General features: G+C 44.1%; 1 protein-coding gene across 1 annotated transcript in view; it reads right to left on the bottom strand.

The window, feature by feature from the left end:
• Positions 1 to 765: 765 nt before the first annotated feature.
• LOC133129114 (glypican-1-like) overlaps positions 766 to 23,718 on the bottom strand; it is a 75,926-nt gene continuing 52,973 nt past the window's right edge. The window contains exons 3-9 of the mRNA XM_061242958.1: positions 18,166 to 18,557; positions 6,187 to 6,352; positions 5,124 to 5,254; positions 4,000 to 4,140; positions 3,083 to 3,216; positions 1,963 to 2,138; positions 766 to 1,006 (exon numbers count right to left, since the gene is read on the bottom strand). Coding sequence (XP_061098942.1) covers positions 804 to 1,006; positions 1,963 to 2,138; positions 3,083 to 3,216; positions 4,000 to 4,140; positions 5,124 to 5,254; positions 6,187 to 6,352; positions 18,166 to 18,557 — 1,343 coding nt within the window. The 3' untranslated portion in view covers positions 766 to 803. The remainder of the gene's footprint in view (positions 1,007 to 1,962; positions 2,139 to 3,082; positions 3,217 to 3,999; positions 4,141 to 5,123; positions 5,255 to 6,186; positions 6,353 to 18,165; positions 18,558 to 23,718) is intronic.

The following is a 23,718-nucleotide window of genomic DNA, read 5'->3' as shown; positions in this document are numbered from 1 at the left end:
AATCCTTCCTCTGTAAATTCTGGTCCAAAACTGTAAGGTTGTATTTCTTCATCAAAATCGAAAAGCTTGTCCTCTAACTCTGCTAAGTCAGAGCTGTCCGTCATATCGCTCAGGCTAGGCCAGTTAGGTTCCATGATATTTGTCTGCTAACGTTACCGTATTTTCGTGGGAGTGTCATGCGATCGCCTGGATGGGTGGCCATCCATAAACCAGTCTCTGCATTCAAGGGTGGAGTTTGAGCGCCCGTTACCTTCTGGGTAACACAGGCTGGAGATTCAAGCCACATACATCCAGTGACGTCACTGGACGTGTTTGCCCTTCAAAGTTTTGCTCCATATTTAGGAAATGGCTACAGTGACAGTGAAGGCCTACACACATAATTTAAGCATTTAATCCAAATAAGCTCAACTGAAAGTGTGACAGTGCTCCTTTAAGTTTGGCTCAGCACTACTGCAAAGCCAGCCCCCTGTGTGCAGACACAACTTTAAAATATATATATATTCATATCTGTAGATTTTCTTTTGACATTTCTTAGGTACAGAATTTCCAGAGAACCCAAACACCAGAAACAAGAAGATGCGCAAAACCAGCTCTAATAATAACAAAGAAACAGAAACAAGGAGTAATCGTTATTCCATTTTTTCTTCTCCAGGATGAAAGGCAGTCCATTCATATATTCATGAATTTATTTTTTGTTTTTGGCAAAGTTACTAGCCCAACCCTTTTCCCCCTCCCTCCCTCCCTCCCTCCCTCCCACAGCCCCTGTCCCAGACACCGTCCCGATTGGTGCAGGCTCCTGTCGATTACCGCCTTAACAGCAGCAGGGCCAATGAGAGCAGGAGAAGGGCACCGCGGGGGTGGAGCTGGCTGCCTGTGCTGTGCACCTTGTCTCCGGAAGGATAGGCGTACAGTTTGGGCCCGTCTGTGTTGGGGATGATGACACGGGGCCCGCGGGGACACAACTCCTCCGCGCACATTCCACTTCCTGACCCGCTGACATCATCACCTGCGGGGCCAAAGACAGGAAACTCAGGGAAATGACAGTCGGTGATTCATGAAGCCTAGTGGAAAGACATGTCCCTTCACAAGAAGGTTGTCGGTCAACCAAACCATTTGAAAAATAAAGATGTAACGTCTCTTTGACGGATTCAACAATACCCCTGCACTGGTCTGGAGCCTCTGCAATCTCAGCTTGTTAGATATCGCAATTATAATACACTAAGACCCAGTTAGCCCTAAATCCTGCTGCAATGCCAGTTAAATCCCGACGGCGAAGATGCTAACTATTAGTTAATGTATGTTGTTAATTGGCATTGCCATAAAAGAACTCAAGGGGGTGCTCATGTTCCCAGGCAAAACATAAAATCCCATCATGACACCAGACATAAATATGTAATTTAATCTTGGGTTTAATTGGTCCCAGTTTTAATAATAAGTGTTATCGCCCCCTCCAGAGACAATAGACAAGCTCCCACAGATGAGACAAAGATGGAAAGGATTTCAGAGAGACTAAGAACTCGCAAAATCAGAGTAAGACTTTTGTTGCCTTTCTGGTATGTATTATTAAGCCAGCATCATTATGCAGGAAGAATTTCATCTCCCTTCAACTCACATCAGTGTCAAGAATATAATACCTTACTTTTTCGGTTCTATGTGCATGCCAGAAAGTGAAAAATCTGAAACACATGATATGTTTCTTCACTGGTTTTCACAGTGGTTTTAACTGAACAATAAATACATTAAAAAGTAAGCAGATATTTTCAAGAACTCCTTCCAGTGTGCAACAAAATATAACACTGGTCTGGTTTTTATGCCAAACATTTTCCTAAACCACAGCAGAGCAACTAATCCAATGCCAATGTATAAGTCCCAGCTGAGTGTATGTTACACAATCTGCAATTAGTGGTCAGTCAGGCTTTATTAGTGATACTCCTTGCTACTAGGGGGTGCTGTGTCACTCACTGGTGTCCTGGAAGTCGACGTCATTGCCATTGAAGGCGTTCTTCAGGCGGTTGGTCATGATCTTGAGCTGCATGATCTGCTGGCGGATGGTCATGTCTGGCTTGGTGATGTCGATCTCCACCTCAGGGTTGTTGATCTGACTGGCCAGACCATCGCCCATAAGCTCAGGAAGATAACTGTGAAAGAGGATAGAGAGTTAGCACGTTAGCATTCTGCTCAACTGCATACAAACAGGCAAGTACAAGACCAAGGTTCCCTATGGCTGGAACATCCTGTATGTCAGTGATCAGCAAATCTGGCCCTCAAATCTAAATCTGGCCCTGGTTCTCTTTTCTAATTAACTGAACAATTAGTGCTACTGATTGGCCAGACTGTGTTCACACCTGACTGCCAGGTAAAGGGAGGGTGGAAGACCAGCAGTTCTTAGCCTCAGAGGATTGCGGTTTCATTATCCCCGACATATATAATGCTCATGTGTTGGTGTGATTTTATGAAAAACGTACAGGCACCTAGTTTCTCTTTTTAGCTCACTCAGCTTTCCTCACAAGAATAACTGAGTTGCTCTCCTTGTCTTTGTCTCCATGTATTACATCACAGTATATTACCACTTACTCCACCCAGTCAAGGCTATTTATGAGAGAACTAAACCTTTACAATCTTCGGGTTATTTCATTATACCGTACAGTATATTTGCTTGGTAGAGGCATTTATCTGTATCTCATATGACAGCTTAACTGTTTCCATTGTTGGATATTTCCCACAGCTATTTCAGCTTAGCGCCTTACTTGAGGATACAACAGTAAAAAGAAACCCACTGAAATCGGATTATTGGTTATCTTTGTTGAGATGGTAGAGAAGGATGTATTAGAATTTAGGAGCATACAGCAAGCAACAGGTGGAAGAATTTGTGGAGGGAACTTACTCATGCCATTCCATTCTTCTCTCTTTTCGTAACAAACAATTCACTGTTTTTCCATGAATGTGACACAGGACATGTTCTCTGGTATACCTGTTTTCTGTGGCTGTTTTTGCCAAATCTACCTTTAAAATTAAATAAACAAACTTGAACGGAATGAAATTCCCGAGCCGCTAATCCGCCCGGTAACCCGGTCAGTCTCACCTGGCCCTCGTCATGCCGTTCCAGCACTTGTCCTCATTGGCCGGTCCGGCCACCACGCGGTCGCTGCAGAGGGTACCGGGCAGCTGAACCCAATACTGCTGCACCTCCTTCAGCTTAGCGGTCACATTAACCACCTGCGGAGAACACGAGCCCAGACCGTTACAGAGTTGCGTGTCGGCTTCAAGGCCTCCTGCCGGCCTGCAGATCACATATTCATGCAAACAGCTTCTGCGCGATCTAATTGCTATTCCGTTTTTCAACATCGTTTTTTCTTTTGAAAGCCCCAGCCCTTAGGATATACTTTTCAATGAAGGCTTTGTTTGCGGTCCTAGTTTATCACGGAGATGTCAGATTCCAGTCCCGAAGGGCTGAATTGTTTGCTGGTTTCTAGTCTTTTTTAAATCATTCATTGGATAAGGATACATGTACTTTCCAATACTGATGATCAAAGGGAAACCTTAAAAAAAACACTCCCTCCGGGATTCACGTTTGACACCCTCGGTTTATCACAGATAAACAGGAGGAGGAATCTTTTCCATCAGGCTCTAATGATGGTTAAATGTAGCACTCTTACATTACATTACTTTACATTACATTACATTACATTACATGTCATTGGGCTGACGCTTTTACCCAAAGCGACATACAGTTGATAAGACCAAGCAGGAGACAATCCTCCCCTGAAGCAATGCTGGCCAAGTTAAGGGCCTTGCTCAAAGGCCCAATGGCTGTGTGGATCTTATTGTGGCTACACCGGGGATCGAACCACCGACCTTGCGGGTCCCAGTCATGTACCTTAACCACTATGCTGCAGGCCTCCCAGGCATGTAAGCTCTCTTTCAGAGGAAGCCGCTCATTGAACAGCTTTGGATATAGGGAGAGCTTACGGACGGCCAATGAGGGAAGAGGACACTGACCAGCTTTTCCAGCCTGGCTCCGGTGGTGCTGCTGGTGACGGCGGTGATCTTGTCCTCAGCAAATTTCTCTCTCTTCCTGACCTCTTCCGTCCCTGAGCTGTGAGTCCCAGCCATCCTGGGATTCCCACAAGCCTGGAACACCTAGAGAGAGATGAAAGATGACCTCACATCAGACACAACTTCAGACCACCTGTCAGGAGACCAAGACACACATGGACACTAAGACACACCTCAAGACTCATGGACACACCGTACCTGGAGATTGACCGGGACTTGTAGACATGAAGCCACAAGAAGAGACTAACCATCACTCATAGAGACTAATAGTTGGAGACTGTAATAGGTGGTAATCTGTCAAATAGAAGTTGGCTGACAGCCAGCTTGCAATGTAAACAGCAGAAAACCCACTGACTGAAGATAAATAATGATGGGGCGATCCATTAGATCCATCCATTATCACCCTGATAGTCCAATAATGGGTCTTCGGCAAGCAGCATTTCTACCTCACAGAATAAAACATAATACTTGCTGGTATGAAGGTTCCCAACAACATTTTCCCTGCAGTCCCAATAATTGCACACTCTCCATAAAATGTGCAATGCTGCATGACGGTGTTCAATCCTGGGCTGTTAGCAAGACCTTAAACTGTAGGAGAATCTGGCCTCTTCGCAAATCTAGTGTGAAAATTTTAACAGCCCAAATGGTGGTTTGGCCATGGACTCACTGATAACACTGAGCCCTGTGGGGACTGTCATTGCTGTCTGCATTCTCAAACACCTTGTTCCCCAGTTTAAGATGTAGGGGGCGAGGAACAGAGAAGTCTTTGTTATGTGGTCTTTCTCTCCACAGTGTTCCACCCGCCGTTTCATAAAAATGTTTCATTGCTTTGAAACCTTTTAAAATGATGTCATAAAGCCCCAGTCCTGCACAATAAAAGTCGAGTGCTTTGTGTACTGAAGGACACTTCGTTATTGCTGCATGAAATGTGTAACCGTATGTAAACCGTAAAAATGAGGCATTGAGAGTTTTTTACACAATGTGAAAATCTAGACGCTAGATAATAACGCTTTCAGAAAACTACTGGACAGATATAATGCACACGCACAGGTATTGGTTGAGATTACCTTGCTTGTAAAGACCTCAAGGTTCTCCTGCATGGTCATAATGGCTTCAGAAATGCGATATGGAAGAAATGCCATGACCACATCCACGCTGGCAGGCCCTTTAAAGCGCTCGGCTACCTGCAACATGGCGTCTGAGGTGGAGCGTGGTGGGAGATGGAGATATAAAAAGAGAGAAAGAGGTTTTAGAGGTATTCATCACAGGAAAGTGACACTGCATCTTTCAATGTATTCAAGATTTATAACCAGACAATCTTTGTGTTGCTGAGCGTGAAACACATTTTGACAATACACTTACGATACATAAAATATTAAAAATAGTTCCAGCATTTCAAAATCATACATTCTACTGCTATTTAGGGACACTCAAGCCATAACATAATACCATGGGTGTGTGCCACCTTCTCTTATTTCAAATCAAATGTGATTGCAGGTTTGGCTTTGTTTGACCATATTATTTAACTGATGCTTTTATCCAAGCTGATTAGACTAAGCAGGGAACAACCCCGCCAGAGCAATGTAGGGTTAAGGCCTTTGCACAAGGGCCTTTATAGCTGCTTGGATTGTATCATGGCTACTCTGGGGCTTGAACCTCCAACCTTCTGGGTTCCAGTCATGTACCTTAGCCACTTATAGGCTGCCCCAAGCACGCAATAGTGTGCATGCTAGTGTATGTATGTATGTATATGTGTGTATGTGTGCATGTGTGTATGTCTGTGTGTGTGTATGTGTGTACATGTGTGTATGTGTGTGTGTGTGTGTGTGTGTATATGTGTGTATATGTGTGTATGTATGTGAGAGAGACCTGCTCTCCACTTCCCATATAGCCGTACGGTCTCCTGGCGTGTACAGATTTTCCTGAGTCCGAGGTTGGATTTCATCCCTAGCCTCTCACTTGCCCAAGACAAACGCAGAACCAGTCCGCTAAAGGTCAATTCAAGCCAAAGGCAACAGCATTTTTTTTAATTTCACAGTTGTGTCGTCACGATAAGCTGCCACGAAGCCTACCACCTTTACCCCTCATGGTGCTTCGCTAGCCGCTACAGGGGCAGCAGACGGCACTCACCGACCAGGTTCCTCCACTCGGTGTCCAGGTCGGCCTGGTTGGCCAGGCAGCCCTTCATCACGTTCCTGCAGTAGTTGGTGCAGGGCTTGGTGGAGCTCATCCCGCGGCAGTGGGGGCAGTGCGTCAGCTTCATGATGGCCCGCATGCACTCTGGGCTGAAGGGAACCTGGTACGGAAGAAACAGGTTGATAACTTCATACGCATAAACAGTCATTGAAGTGCAGCAGCAGTAGCAGTGCGAGTAATGGAGGTGTATTTCATTTTTATTTAACCTTTATTTATGCAGGGTAGGTTCACTGAGCAGGCATGGTCATTTACAGCAACGCTCTGTTAGTAGCCTAACCTTCACGTCTTTGGATTGTGGGAAGAAAACGGAGTACCCGGATGAAACCCACACAAGCACAGAGAGAACATGCAAACTCCACACAGAAAGGTCCAAGTTGGGATTTGAACCCAGTACCTTCTTGCTGTGAGCCAACAGTGCTATTCGCTGCACCAGAACCATAAATCACCCCACCAGCACAGCTCAGTTGGTTGAGCTGTGCGTGTGGGTTCGATCCCAGGGGACCTCATAGTTTACTATAAAATGTATGCATCCATATACTGCACATCAGATAAAAGCACCTGCTCAGAAGCAGATAAATCTATAGCCACATTAAATTCCGGGATGTTCTTGCAAGCAATGACCGTTCCTCTCTCGTTCCCAAAATCTGACTACAAGGGATCTGTGAATCACAGTGTGTGTCTAAAATCTATTTAAGATGTAAATCCAGCCAAAAAAAGAAAATTAGGCGGCAGCGTGTGTATTTATAGACTCCTATTTTAAGCCTGGGAGCAGAAACAGAGCAGGGATGAGTTCTCCTTCAGGACCACGGACAGCGAACAGCCGCACCTGTGCGAGACATTGGGCTCATTCCAATTCCTTACTTTACTCCTCTTTTTTTCTTTTTCTTTCTCCTTTTCTTGCACCTATTCTGACATTTGGTCTGAGAAACACCCGAACCTCTTGACCACGTCTCCCTGCTTTGATACATTTAGTTGCTGCCACATGATTGGCTGATTAAATATTTGCATTAAGAAGCATGTACAGGTCTAGCTAATGAAGTGCTCGCTGAGTGGATTGTACACTGACTATTTTTGCCCAATAGATGGGTAAAACCTTATTATTGCTTTCAGTTTTATGACGACATTTTGGTATTCAACCTCAAATTGTAATTCATTGAGTATGTTGTCATTGTTGGCGATGATACGTTCTGTATTCTGTGCTATAAATTATTCGTAACTCTTTTCTTTTATCCCATTATTTGCACATCTAGAAAATTCCTGCCACATAGTTACTGCTTTCATTTAATGGGTATATTTCATGGCACTAGGGCATGTAAATCTAGAAAAAGAGTGAAAGTGAATCTTTGGGAACAGCTTCAGCAGGGTACACTTAAATAAGTACACACCAAGTCAATGGGTCTTAAAATCCCGTTATAAATACATTCTAAATACGTCCAACAGAACACATTCCCAGGGTTTTATTTCCTTGTCCAAGCATGCCGAGTGCCTTTTAAAGGTGTTCTGAGTCACACGTTCAGATTGATGGGTCCAGAGCTGGCTCTGCTGGGCTAGGGTAGCGCCATGGCGATAAGCTTGCCAGATTGCTAGACGGGCCCTGCGGTCTCCACGCCAACGTCCCGCGGACGACCTCGCATTAGCCGCCCGCTGGGTGCCAAGCGTACAGATGTCACCTTCCTCTCAGATCTCTTCGGTCGCCAATTAAAACCACGAAGCCTTACCTCAGAACAGACTCCCCCAAATCTCAGCCAAACATTTCCTCCATTCTCACTGCCTTGGGAACAGGAAATACTTTTTCTCCCACCCTGACTTCTTCAGCGGATCTAAAAAACCTGCTTTGGCAAACTGTGCCAACTTACTTTCAGGCTGTTTTCACACATAGTTCTTTTCAAATGAACCAAACTCAGTTCTTTTACTGTGAACCAAAAAATGAACCAGCTGAAAAATGAACCCAGTTCTTTTTGTGTTCACGTAGGAAGTGGACTAGAAAGAGGACCCCCATTTAAGCATTCATGAGTTCTCAGACCACTTGTTGTTCACACCACAGCTCTCCATCACAGTAACTATGGGTAAATTTCCTCAAGCAGATGTGTTTATCATTTGGTTCTGCTGCATTTGTGTTCCCCACGCACAAAATGAATTGGACATTGAAAAGAACCACAAATAAACTGTGCTAAGACCACCTCCTGAGTTTGGTTTGTTTCAGAGGGGCCTGGGTTTATTTGGCGTGTTCACATACACCCAGAAAATGCTGAGTCCTCATGAGAGACTGAACCAAACCATGTGTCAAAACTCAGAGAAGCGTCAAACAACGAAGCCGTGGACCTGCTCAGCAAAGACCTCCTCAACAAAGTCCAAAATCTTATGGATTCTGTTGTAGATGATCCATCCCTCAGTCTATCAAAATATCTATCTCTATGTTCTTATCATCAGAGACATTAAATATATTTGCCTTCTAGCTGGGCCTTACACCAGAAAGGCTTTTGAGGGTGGTGGTGGGGGGGGGGGGGGGGGAGGGGTTGTTTTGGACACTGTTCAATGCCCCTGAGGGTCATACTACATGTTTGAATCTTGCGGTTGGCACAACACTGCTGAACCCTTGTGCAAAGCATTCCTTCAACCCCAGCTTGGGAAAAATTAATTGCGAAGAGGGGACTGTCAGAAAACTAGCCAAGACACTCACTCAAAACGATGATATGCCCACCACAGTGGACAAAACTTGTGGACTGTGAGAAGAGCCTAGCAGGAAGACACATAATTGGCCCCATTGTTGCCCTGTTGGAGAGGGTGTTTCAAGCAGCAGGGTATCACCAGCTCACACTTCAACACTGACTCCTCTGGCCTCCCACTGCTTGCCTTTGGCGACCATGTCAGATGCACAGTGCTCCAGTACAGTAACAGCACAGCTCAGCCCAAAGGCTGCAGTGTACCTTCCGGAATGGATAGAGGAATGAGGCAACAATAATAAGGTCACCCCATTAAACCCTTAAGGTGTGAGGTCACAAATATGCAAATATGTTCTGAGCTGAACATTCTAATGCTGATGTAAGCATCACTGCTGGAACAGAAAGCAACAGAGTTCTAGAGCACTTAGATTTAGAATTTTTTAGAACATTCCAAAGTACCTATTCTTCAAGGGGTTAAACTGGGAACGAACACCAAAAAACGGAACATTATTAAAAAATGATTGCATCCAGTGCACACTACCAGTAGTCTCGGATGTCATCTTAGTAAATATTACCATGCAATACTATATGCAGTGGAGTATGAATCACACTGATGCTGCCTGTCAGATCAGGAAAATCACTGAGCTCAACTAAGGACAGGGGAGGGGAATGGTGGCCACTTCCATTTCAAAGTGTCCTTTGAACAGGGCTGGAATAAAGGGAGACAGATACATCACTGAGAAATAATACTGTGAAAATCGAAACATGGATCTACATCTGAGTCAGTCTATTTTAGACCTATGCATCTCATATTATTTGGGGAAAAAAGCCTTTCGCTCAAAAAGTGGAAAAATGCTAAACTAAATGTAATTGTGGCCGAGCTATTTCTGGAAACGATTTCAGTGGAAAGAAAACACCATCTGTGTTTGTAGAATATTCAACCAAAAAAAAGAAGAAAAATAAAACTGTGAAAACAAACTGAGGGTCCCGCGTCTCCTGCGGGTCTGTTGGTTTTACCCCACAGACACACTCCCTATCTCAGAACAGCTGCCTGATGTGGCCTATAGGGGAGACGGGTCTCAGAGGATGAAGAAACCCCCACATCAAAGTGCATGGAGCCTCTACGACTCATTATATCTTAGCGGGCCTAGAGGAGAAGCCTGGAGCAACTCAGCTCTAATGTGAGGGGACTGCAGATCTCTCTCTGTAAAAGACCCTAAACCCAGCGGTAGAGACCCCTCCACCAGCCACAGTTTGGATGGTGTACCGTGCCTAGTGGCTAAGATGCATGACTGGGACCCGGAAGGTTGGTGGTTCAAGCCCAGGTGTAGCCACGATTGGATCCGTGTAGCAGTTGGGCCATTAACTCCACATTGCTCCGGGGGGGGGGGGGGGTTGTCCCCTGCTTAGTCTAATTAACTGTAAAAGTCACTTTGGATAAACGCGTCAGCTAAATAGCTGTAATATAATGCTAAGGGCTTGTCAAAATGGAGGGGGACAGTGCGTTGGACATTTCAGAGAGAGACTTTGGTGAGTAACAGATTTACAACAGAGGATGGACAGGGCTTCTACATAATGAGCTGAGGACAGTGTCATAGAAAAGAGAGAAGATGACAAACACTATTTTTCCGTATTTCCTTATCCAGGGCATCTTACATGACTCATATTGTGCACAGAATTAGTCATGGACACAGCTGGATATTTACTGAAGCAATGCAGCGATAGGGGCAGCTTCCGGCTAACAGCATGCAACAATTAATTGCTCCCTTTGGGAAATTTTGTTTGCGTCATCAAGCAGCACACAATATACAATAAACAGTTCTGTGGACTAGTCTGCTGGTCCTTTAGAAAATCCATAAGGCTGACTCCAGGTTCACTGAACTAAAAAGAAGAATCATACCAATTTTGAGATCCCAGCTCATTAAGCATTGCTCGTTAGCACCTTCCAGATTCTCTCTTTAAGTGCCCCTTTTGGACACTGAGGCTAAATTGCAGAGGTGTAAAGTCCAGGGGTCAGAAAGTAAAAGTCCCGCCATGTATTTCTTCCACCCATGAACTCAGTCAGCTGTTTTCGCTAATTAGTTCTGCCACCTTGCTGAGGAATTGTGCTAATTAGAAAACCCAGATGCTTGGCACAAAATACCGGGGAGAACTTTTACTTTCTGAACCTGGATTTTACATCTCTGCTAAATTGTCAGTCAGGTTAAAACTCACAAGCACTGCCCTTGTGTCCCATTTGCAACTGTTACTTCAGTCATTACAATGAAATTGCATTTAGATACTTTATAGGAATTACAGCAACAGGAAAGATAGGCACTGCGGACCAGGACAACAGACCTTTTGTAATTAGAAGCCGCTCCAGTGCACCGACTGTTTGAGATTCCCTCAGAAGACTCGGTGCATTCTCAAGTGGCACGGCCAACAAAGCAAGCCAATGTTCCTTCGAAATTAAGACCAACAATACGATCTGCAACAGTGACTGTACTGTAGCAAGCCCAGCTGTAACACAAACGGCCATTAATCCATTGGGTACGTTTCTCTCCTTCCTCGTGAAACTAAAACGGCCGTAAATGAAAGCACGCTGTCTGAAGTGGAACGTGTTGTTTTCCTACAGAGAGGAACAGGATGAAGGCCTAAAACAACTGCTAAGCCATCGGATACGTTTCTCTGTCTCCGTGAAAGTGAAAACGGCGGTAGATGGATTGAGGCTGTCTGAAGTGGAATGTGTCGTTTTCCTACAGAGAGGAACAGGATGAAGGTCTAAAACAACCCTTAAGCCATTGGATACGTTTCTCTGTCCCCGTGAAAGTAAAATGGCTGTAATGGAAGCAGGCTGTCTGAAGTGGAACGTGTTGTTTCCCTACAGAGAGGAACAGGATAAAGGTCGAAAACTGGGGGCTGATGTTACAGACGGAACAGAATCAATCTAGCATGTGTCAGCCCTTGTAGATGGCGCGTGTTTGAAAGTGCCACTTAAGAGATCTCTCCGGGAGTCAAAGGAAGCAGGCTGTTTACATTGATCTGCGATGTGAGCGTGTAATCCTCTTACTGTGGCACAAATAAGGATTGTGGGGAATATCCACATTCCAAAAACAAGATTAGCGCACATATTTTAATATTCTTAGTAAGGATTTTGAAGAAAATGGCAACTGTTAGAGAAGGAATGTAGACTGTTTTTGGCCTGTACTGCATGTCCAAATTTGTGTGTGTGAGTGTGTGTGCGCTTGTGTGTGTGTATGTGTGTGCGTGCACTTGTGTGTGTATGTGTCTGTGTGTGCGCTTGTGTGTGTCTGTGTGTGCGCTTGTGTGTGTGTGTGTGCGCGCTTAACTGTTCCCCAGAACTCTGCCTGTACGTCAGTTTGAATAGCTGTTTCTCTCTCCTGTGTAAGCGCTTGCACTTCTGTTTTTTATTTAAAGCATGAACATAGCTCTTGTTATTTTGCCTTGTCTCTCCCTGTGATAGTATGCAGATGATGTAAGGAGGTCAGCTGGGGCTTAAGAAGACCGCACAGTCCTGCTTCTCTCTCCGACGCCTCCTGGCTGCTCCAAACCTCCAGCCTCAAAAGAGGAAGTACGTGGCGCGTGGCCTACATATAACGGCTCACCCCCTGGGAAAGGAACATTCCGGAGAGGTAAAGGACACTGGTAACTGGTGCAGTCCGAGAGGGAATCGGCAGCCATTGCTAAAAGATCTCTCTACTCCTCCTTGTTCTTCTTTTCCTCTCCAATGTTCTTTCTCTCTCTCTTGTTTTCCTTCTCTCACTCTCCCCATCTGCCTCTCCCTCGCATCTTATCTCCCCCTCAGCCAGATTCTGTTTCTATACCCAGAACGTCGCCTCAGCTCATCCAAGTGAAATGGACTGTGTTTATTTCTGTTGCATCTACTGAATCCAAACTATTGGCTGGGATGCACCAGGTGCTGGGCCATTTATAGCAGTGAGCGAATCAGTATTTAAACAGAGGGACCGAGGTTATTAAGTTCATTTCAAAGGGAATTAAAGTAAGAAGGAAAATACAGATAATTCAATGCAGCCGGCCTGGGAAAAAAGCACGTCTGCACCTGTATGTCTCCTTTACAAGCATCTTAAGACGACACAGAATCTCTGAAACCATAAATAATGCCCAGATTTCCACCGAACCGGAATGTGCGTTCTCCTTAGCATCGATCGATGAATAAGTCATTTTTTCCACATTTCGGTGCCAGAAATATTTCACTTCAGTGACCAGGAAACTTGCGTTGATGGTTTGATGGGAAAAGTGACTGTCACTTAATGAAGAAGCGCATTGCAGTTAGACTCATACAGGCCCTAACCTGAACATAAAAGAGAGCTGAGGACATACAAAGCTATCAGCCTTTATTTGCTTAGGTCTGGCTGCAGATTACGCTCCTCACCGCAATGAGAGGAGCAGATTTCCACATGGTGAGGTAAACACTCTTAGTCAACCGCCCATTAATGACCTATAAATAGGGCTGCTCAACTCTTTACAAAGCAATCAATTCCAGATTGAATTACTGCGTAAGCAGGAACATGAAAATAATTCTCTCTCCTGCCAACACAAAAAAAAGAAAGAACAAAAGAGAAAACAGCTCCTGACCTACAAATGATCCCAGCTACATGCACAGGGAAAACACGAAGGTTATAATAAGCAAACCATCAGACTGGAAACTGCTGTGTTGCCGGGAGTTTATTGGACAGGTGGGAATAGACATTTACACTGAATATCTCAATGCATATGTGTGTGTGTGTGTGTGTGTGTGTGTGTGTGTGTGTGTGTGTGTAAATGGAACAGCGATAGCGTAAATTATTATGCTGCTGCGATGGGCATAGAGGGCTTGGAGGAGGATATGTTTGTAGCCGGTGTTAATAAAATGGATATACCAGACTATTTTCAAATACAAACAGTAAGAGAAACATGGAAGTATTAAAATAAGAAAACAGCCGGTGCTGAACACTTCTCAACGACTGCACTTTGTTTTATATATCTATCCTTCTTTCAAGCCCAGACAACACAAATAATCTTTGCAAACTTTATAACTTCTTCACTACTCAGATTATCCAAGTCTGAATTCACTAGTTTTAATACAAAATGTCTTTTAGGTCCAATTTCACCATGAGTTGTTGTTTTTTTTAAACCAAAAACATCAATGTTGGTGAGAGAAAATCTCAAAGTAATACTATTATCGAATTGGTATTAAAACCAAACTGAGCTTATTAGCACCTCAGTGGTTCTGCATTCCATTCCGTGTTTCATAAAGTTGTACATAGGGTATACAAACGTAAGGGGAGATTATAGAAAGTATCACAACAGAAAGGAGCTGTAACTTAACTTTTACAGGACTGGAATAGAACACTATCTGGGGTAGTAAACAACTACATCCACTGTTCAATTAGTGTAAAACAGGTACAAAAAATATTCAGACAAATGTGCAGATGAGTGCCTCTTTAGTTTGACTATTCAGTTTAAATTTAATAATTCATTACTCTATTGTACTGTAATCTAACCTCCAACAAGGCCTTAAAATGCATCATCATAAAATGGCTTGCAAATTAATTAACCCCATTCTCTGGCCCCCATTCAACTTCGGCATGTCCTAAAAAAATATATTTTGGTAATATGGCATATTTATGACTATAATACTAAAACAGTCTACTCCCAGAAATGGTCTGCTATCTCCACAATCAGTTACTCAATTGTTATTCATCTCATATCTGCAAATTCAGAAATGATGAAAGGAAAACATTCTTCAGTCATAACACTTCCATCTGGAACTCACTAACTTTAAAATCAGCAACTGTATGTGCAACACCTCTTCTAATAACAAGCCCGAATAATCAAATACCCTAATCTTTTTCCCAAATAAGATACGCTCCCATGAAATCCTTTCTGAATAGGGCTCCTGGAAATGCATTTTCTTCCTGTGAACCTAACCTTCCTCTCACTGGAAGACAATAATATCCCATTTTTGGCCCCATCTGAGATGCTCAAATATTTCCCCAGTATATAAATAAATAAGAATCAGGTGAGCAATTAATCATGACTTTACGAAAACAATAGCAGGCACAAAGCTAGGACAATCGGACACTGATTTACACACGGCTAACGTAACACTAGTAAAGCAGTGGGAGGACACGCCCCCTGCCGCTGAATCAGGACCGTGGCCCTGCCCCACACTTTCATCCAGTGAAAGAATCATTAGATTGGTTGACCTTAACCTTAACGAGAAGGTCATCCACACAGGCAGGCAGTCCTCTTACAACCTCTCCTCCGGCGGGGGAGTTGCCTGTCATCGCGTCATGACAAAGTGCCCCTTGTTAATATGGAGAACGCGTTCAGGTAAAGGGTGGTCCGCGGTCGATGAAGAGGGAATGAGCAGAACCGGGAGAACATGAAGGCCTCCAGGCCAACTATCTGATGATTTTAAATGTGTTAGGTTTTGCAAAACAAAACAATCACAATTGAGTATCCATCCAATCAATGTAGCTACACGACAAGACCAGGGTAAGACATCAAACCTGCCCGCTAGCCACCAGTGACTGTTCTTTTTTTATTTTCTCAGATAAGTGTGATATGAGGATCAATGGCCCATGAGATGTGCGAGACTTCCTTAGCAATAGACAGACACTTAAGGAGGTATTTAACTAAATGTGATACAATGTATTATCTATACAGTGATGAAAAGTACAAAAAAAGGTGACTACAGGCGGTTTGGTTAATGTGTCACTCCTGTGTGTATCAAGGATAGTTAATTTGCCCCTGAGTACACCACAGTGCAGACAGCACCAGGTGAAGATACAAGATACTAAATCCTGTCAAAGGGTAGGAGTTAACTATGTCCTCAGTTCAGGATTGGAACTTTGATTGAAACCAGACCAGAATTGAGGTTTGTGGCCATCTAAACCAGCGGTGTAGGATGGCGTTGGAAGGAGAATGCTAATGCTGAAAAGAATATCATACCTATGGTGAAATATGGCGATGGAAGGGGATTCATCTGCATTCTGGGTCTTTTTTAAGGTTAATGGAATCATGAATTCCAGCTAGTATTCCCCCAGGTAAACCTGGCAGCAAATAGACCTTTTCAAAAGAACAATCCCAAGCTTACCTCAAAATCAATCAAGAAATGGTAAACTGACCACAACAATGCCATGTCATGGTTATCTAAACCTGAACCTGACAAAAAATAAGGGGTTTCAATTGAAGACATTAATGGCAAATTCATGTTTGGAAATCTAATGACATGCTAATGCAGAAAACAAAGAAAGAAACATTGAAAACCATACTTATATAACACAAAAACAAGGATGCCTAAGACACAGTACTACATATGAACCTTACTTTAAAGTAAGAAGTAGGGTGTGTATATCATTATCCTGCTGAACATTATCACAGAAGATGTCCATATGTGACAGCAGTGTGTGGGAGCTTCATGACCTCCATCAGACCAGTGGTAGCCAGTCCCTGTCAGCGACTCGGAGATGTACTGTGGAAAAGCTGCCCTAATTACAGACAGATTCTCAGCCACTCTTCCCCAATTTAACAACCACACGTTTCAGCTGGCCTCAGAGCCATGAAACACGTAAAGGGGAAATTAGCATTAGCAGGTTTCTGTACTGTGCTGCACCCTGGGCGTGCTGGCAGGCATTGGACAGTGTAGAGGGGGGGGGGGGGGGGGGGGGCTCAGAGGAGGCTTGTAGGCTGTGTTGGCACACAAGGTTTCAGCTCTACATACCTTAACCGGTATCTGCCATTGTCTTGGCGTCCGTGTCAGGGAAGATCTATGGTCCTGTTCTAATTGATTGGGAGGCCCCCGCTGGGCTGCCGGGGCTCCGTGTCCCTGGTCTCGCAGCTGTCTGCAGGAAGGCCGTGCTCATCCCTCACCGCGCTGACACTAACTGCCATCCCAGCGGCAAACCGCCCCGGTCCAAAGGCCACCGCGGTTTACCCGACCGCTCGCTTCCGGCAGCGACGATAGCTAGCTGCGACGGTTATCTTTCAGAAGTGTGTAGACATCTGTACCTGTACCTGTGTGTCTAACACTGTGCCTGTGTTTTTGTGCGTCTGTGTGTGTACGTATGTGGTTTCCATCTGAATAATTTCACAGGGTGTTTTCCTCAGTTTTCCTGAATTTGCTATGTGTATTTCTCTGAAATGATCTGTTAAATAAATTGCGCTACATTTGCATTACATACATATTTAATACATACATAATTACGAAGAATGGGGGACGTAAAATGGGTAAAAAACAGCTTTTACCAAAGCATGTGAAAAGTCCCCCCAAAAAACGTTGCTGATGGTGGTTATTAACCTCAGAGGTTATTTTAATTTTCATAACTCATTGGACAACCCAGCAGATACAGCAGAGTAGAAATGTAGGACACTGGAACAATAAGAGCGGTAAAGAGAGGTCAGGAACACTAATGCACCTGCTGTAGGCTCTCCAGTAAAATAAGATTACTGTGGGAATAAAATACAAATGAGCCAATGTTTTTATGTCAAAGGTGCAATAAGTTCTAAGATGGATGTTCTCACAGAGAAACAAAGACCTTTTCAGCAGGCAAACATTCGAGTGTGTGTACGTGAATCGGGCGGTTTTATAGACAATCAATTCTTGAGAGCGAGCTCAAACTGTACTTTCTCCTCGCAAACCCTCCCCCTTTTCCCTGAACCCTGTAGATGGCTTCCCCGCTTTCTTTGACGGGAATGCTGTCGACATCCGCTACTTCGAGATGGCATCTCCCTCCGACACCTCAATTAGCCCTCTCCTCAGGCTTCTCTCCTCTTACAGATGCTCACCTTAACTCCTGGATGTGTCAACACAGTCTACAAACAGGCTTGCGCTATCCCCGTACTTAGAAGCCCAGAAACTGACTATTGACACCTCTGTCATCCAGACATACTGAGCTATCTCTCTTCAAATCTTCAACTCTCTGCTTTTCTCATTTAGAACGACTCCCCAGACCCTCTTCGATCTAGCTTCAGGGCTGACCACCCAACAGAGACGGCCATCTGGGAGGAACTCCACTCTGCAAAAGCAACTTCCGTCTCCTCCACACTAACCTCCTCAAGCTCCACGCGACACCACCTCTTGCTGTCTTCCCTCACTACCTTGAGGATCGGTGGCACAGCTCCTAACTGGGTTGCGAGTTTCTAAGGCGATGAAGAAACTAACCAGCATTTACTAGCAGGCCAAAGCAAAGGGCTTAGCCCACAGTACACAGACGACAGCAGGCCAGCAGGTGAGGAGGCGTACCTGGGACACCTTGCGCACCACCTCCCCGCTGGTCACCAAGCCCTGCACGAAGGAGCGGGCGGCGACGAAGGCGTGCGTGACCTTGAGCTTGAGGTCGCGGGGCGTCTCGCCGAAGGGCCGCAGGGTCTCGGCCTGCTTGGTGGCGCACTCCAGGTACTCGTCCCCCATGGTGTACTGCGGGTTGGAGGCCTTGAACAGCCTCTCCAGCAGCCGCGCCCAGAACTCGTTCAGCGCCTCCTCCAGGTTGACGCTGGAACCGCGGTAGTAGCGACGCAGGTCGCCGTACAGGTCGTGGAAGACCCCCGAGTTCTGGCTGTAGAGCGAGCCGTAGGTGACCCGGAAGGACTCTCGTAGGGAGTTCTCAGAGCGGTTCATCAAGTCCAGAAAGTGACCTACGATGACAAAGAAGGGGGGTTTCAACTCTACCGTCGACTTTAAGAGTGGTGGCATAGCACAGAGGCATGTATGAGAATTTGTATGATTTCTTTTTACAAGAATATCTACATTTTCAGAAGAAAGAATGTCAAATGAACGATGAAGAAGTCACATTCATTTTGGAAACCTTTTACAATATTTTTAAGGAAAATTGGAAAAGAAATCGGGAGAAACATTTCCTAAAATAGTCTTGTTTAAAGTTAAACTGTTGAGGTGAATGCGGTACAGGCACAATAGAGACCACACAGACTACATTTCTTTAATCACAGTTCCAACTGAAAAGTAGTCTTGTCTGAGTAATTTTCTCCTCTCTGAGTCGATGCCATACTTAATTTTAGTCATCATTACGTTTGAGGTTTTGGGAGCAAACATGAAAAGACTGGGAAAAGAATGATTTTCTTATTTTTAATCCCAATAGTGACAACAGCATTACAGCACAAGAAATGAGTCGCAGTCTGTATTATAATTCCCTGTTACCCACAGTAATTTACCAGCGAAAAATATTCCGTTCTGCACTGATGCTTCAATCACACCTGTGAAATATATTGCAGAAGTTAATTTTTTTCCTGTACGCAGTGTTTCAAATAGGAAAAACAGAAAAATGAACAGAAAATATATGAAAATATGAAAATACAAAGATAACCAGAAACAAAGTGCAGACGTGCATGCTAACATCTACACCGTCCTAGAAAGCATTTTAACCTTGGATAAATGGATCAGTGCAGATGTAATCTCTGTCAACACAAGGGCTTAGCTTGTTTTGAAGACATCTTGTCTCTCCATAAATGACATCTCATATGGCTGGATCAGGCGTTCTGGATCACTGGATTCACCCCCCCCCCCCACCCCCCCTCGCGCAAACACACACACACACACACACACACACACACACACACACAGGCGCATGCACACACACACCACCCTGAGGAAATGAGTAGGGAACAAGTTACATAACATGTTAATATCTTAAGCTTGCCATGACCCAGCTGCAAAGAATTATTCCTGGATATCCTTACCCGATATCTGTCACAGATCAAGCACCTTCTGGTTCTTACTTCATTATGAAAGCACAAAAGCACACTGACATGGAGTTAACACATGGAGGAAACTGAAGCAACACTGTAGATATATAACATCCAGCTAAGCCTGCAGAATGCCACTCTGACAGTGTGCATTTGCTATTTCCAGTGCTACCTGGAACTCTGTATATGTCCCGTATCATTGATGGTAATGTGGTCCAATAGCACAGTCTCTGACTGCCAACCAACCAGCTAATCAGCTCCATTCCTCATTAATTATGCAAACCAGTGCAAGGTGTTTCTGTCACCATGGTGTACAAGAAGCGCAGAAATCAAAGCGAATGTTCTCCTGGTTGTAAATGCAATATCAGGCTTCTCGTTTCACAGGGAGATGATGCTGAACAGAAGCTTGGCAACTGTAACTTGTGAATTGCATTACATTAATTTAAAGTCAGGGTTTTAGCCACCAGCTTGGCTCCCTAATCACTCATTACATCACAGCATTTACTTAATGGATGTCACCCCGTGTGTTACGTGCACAGATTCAGAAGAGCAGTGAACTTTCAGTGGGACAGCCTGAAACTTTCAGATGCACTGACAACGCAGAACAGCGCAGTTTTTCAAAAGGGCCGATGAAATACAGGATCAGTCGAGAATCTAAATCTTGGTATCATAAAATGAAACTGTTTAATACATTTTCCCAAAGCACTGAAAGTGGTATGCTGTCCAGAAGGAACAGAAAAGTCAGAATAGAGTATTACATAAACTGAAGAAGTCATGCAATGCTTAAGGCAAAATAAAGAAACATAAATATTGCAAATATAGAAAACAAACATACAGTTGTGGATTAATTTAGGTCCTAACCTATAAACTGAGTTACTGATACCAGTTGACCAAATCCACAAGTCCCTCACAGCCACATCCCACTGCGATCTGCTGGCATCTATACAGTCTATACCAGGGGTGTCAAACTCCAGACCGGCAGGCAGTGTCTGCTGGCATTTGTGGTTTCCTTTCAATCAGCAGCCAGTTAAGGCCTTGAGAACAAGGTGTGTGGACTCTTTAGCCAATGAGAGACTTTGAAATGTAACTCTCCTGCTGAAACACACCAAAACACTGCCGCCCTCCAGGACTGGAGTTTGAGACCCCTGGTCCATACGGTTGTCTATACCATGGATGGGCCACACAATTGAGATTTTAAAGGTTTCTTTTTCTGAAACGCATTTTAATTGTGTAGTATGTTGTATACAGAGGTTGCAAATAGGTCTTTCAATGCTATTGTTCTTCTGGTCCACAACTGGTTCCTGGTTCATGAGTGCAGACATTACATTACATTAATGGCAATTGGCAGACGCTCTTATGCAGAGCAATGTACAGTTGATTAGACTAAGCAGGGGACAATCCTCCCCTGGAGCAATGCTGGGTTAAGGGCCTTGGTCAAGGGCCCAACGGCTGTGTGGATCTTATTGTGGCTACACCAGGGATCGAACCACCGACCTTCCGTGTCCCAGTCATGTACCTTAACCACTACGCTACAGGCTACACAACAAATTCCACCCCAGCACCCCACCTCTGCCACATCCTGTAAGACACCGAGTACGAAGTGAGATTTTCCATGCAGTAGCAGTGTCGAAACTCCTGGAAGACCATTCCAGAAGGGTTTTATGGGTTCCTTTCAACAACCAACCAGATTAGACATTGGAAGCAAGGTGTATGGACTCTAACCAATAAGTGACGTACATTAATCACTGAAGTGCTGAAATGCACCAATTCCTGCAGACACTGTGGCCCCTGAACGCTGGAGTCTGACACCCTGACTAAAATAGCAGGTGCAGGGTTCACTTCTGCGGGTCAGCGCACTCCACAGGCTGGGGCCAGTGTACTCCCCTCCAGAACTGGGAAGAAGGATCAGAACCACAGCAGGTGATTACAATACAGCGCAGTTCATTGGGGAAATAGACATAAAAGTTTATTGCGACAATAAACCTGACATAAACACAGATACAGTTTCAGCGGAGCGTAGAAATGTATACTGGGAGTTTTTATGGTCAATTTGGCATCATCTGTCGCTGACTAAAATGCCCCAATTCATGAAATTTGCGTAGGTGAAAGTAATGCACAAATATGGCATGATACAGATTTGACTGTCTGCAATGGCGGGTTTTAGGCAAGAATTGACACAGTTGCAAGGGGGAGGGGTGCAAACATTCAGTTCCAGGCTTCCAGACGCAAAACCTGTTCACTGGAGTGTTCCTGGGTGTCCTTCACAAACATGAAGGTAGAGCCCAGTAAATATTTTTTGCCCAATGTCATCATTTAAAAAATGAAAAATAAATACAGCCCAGACTAGGTACATTGTGTCAAATGAGCAGTGCAGTCCATTTAGGGCTGTGATTTAAACCCCAGAGGCCAAAAAAAATCAATCCCCATCACAGTCAGGGAAAATTAAAGGAAAAATCTATTTTTATTTTACAGGCAGTAATATATCTGTGAGTGAAGTGGGCTTGTCACTGCTGAGCCAAGAGAGGACAGCACATTTACACAGACATAGGCAAAAGGTACATACACACACCCACACACATAGACAAACACACGTATTCCCACCGTCAAATGTATATAACAAAACATTCCCACACAACCGGCAGCCATACTCAACTCCCATGTTCATATTGATCTTTGCTGCCGCTGCGAGTTGTCTTGTTCAGCAATGCAACAGCAGTGGCCTACTTGGGATTTGAACCACAAACTTTCGAATTCAGTCTGATGCCTGCACCACAGCTTGAAACTTCTGATCAACCAATACTGAATCAAGGATCAAGCAACCCTAACTAGAATGATTTGGAGGGCAAGTGAAAGTACTGTTTTTAAATCCATACAGGACATTTTTGATAAGGTCTACTGCTGATATGCAGTCAATATTTTACTCCACAGCTGCACTCCTCTATGATGCTGGAGGCATAGCCGCTCAGTGAATCAGAGTGAATGTGCTTCTACTGCACTGCTGTTGGAACTGCAGTGAATGTATTTCAGTCAACACTCAGAGATGTGAATGATGATGTGAATGGATCTGCCTGATCAACAAAGTTAATCGAGCAAATGAGCAGTTTTTCCTCTTTTCGTAACCCCCACATGCATACGCACGCCCACATGCTTTCGCAGATAAGCTCGATGACTTTTTCCGACGGGGCGAGAATTAATGGCTTTCTTGTCATTATGTTGAGTAACAGGACTATCAGATTCTAACAACTTTAACAATGATGTTGAGATGAGTAAAAGTGTTTTAAATGTACTCTACAACTCCCACTGACTGTGACTCTCAGTTTCGAAATGCAAAATATCTACTGTTCAATGAGAGCTCTGCTTCATCACCTCCCTGTCCCTGTTCAGTAACCAGTAACTTTTTAACCCCGCGAATGATTACTCCAAGTGTGATGAATGCATCTTCTCTGTCTGTTCAGTGCAGACAAGACAGCAAACAGCAGAACCGGCTGAGAGACAGAAACATCCAATCAAAGAATATCAGTACACAAGCACATAGGCCAACAGCAAAACCTGCAGAACCCAAGGAAGAGACAGATTTGCAGACATTGAGAGATACACAGAAACTTTACTTAAATTATTCAGCGTGGCAATGATCTTTGGAATACAATCTATAAGATTGTATAGTATATTCAAACATGATCCTTACTGGGGCATCAGTAAATGGCAATAATCTAGGGAAAATTAGCAGTCTAGCTTGTTAAAACTGTGTTCCAAAATTTGAACGCAGATGTTTTATATTCTTATCAAGACAGAAGTGGGAAATATCAGACAAGCAGATCTGAATATATGGACAGTGACTAAAGGCTGTGACTTAAAGATATAATATGCAAGATTTTCACCTTAAAATATTATAAGACAAACATGCTCAGTCATTACTATGAAACACAGACAACCAGTGCCTATGTTCACTTCTGCCCAATACCCATGGAAATCGCTGAAAATACAGCCATAAGTACAAAGTGCAAAGTAATAAAGTGATGTCAAATACACAAATTAACCTGTACCTGCTCTATAGCCCCCTAATATGAAGTGGGAGCAGGTATCTGTAGTAATCTGA

The sequence above is a fragment of the Conger conger genome, chromosome 5 (assembly GCF_963514075.1).
Source record: "Conger conger chromosome 5, fConCon1.1, whole genome shotgun sequence".
In the NCBI taxonomy this organism is placed as follows: domain Eukaryota; kingdom Metazoa; phylum Chordata; class Actinopteri; order Anguilliformes; family Congridae; genus Conger; species Conger conger.
The sequence above is the reverse complement of the archived record's forward strand: the minus strand, read 5'-3'. Positions and strand labels throughout refer to the sequence as shown.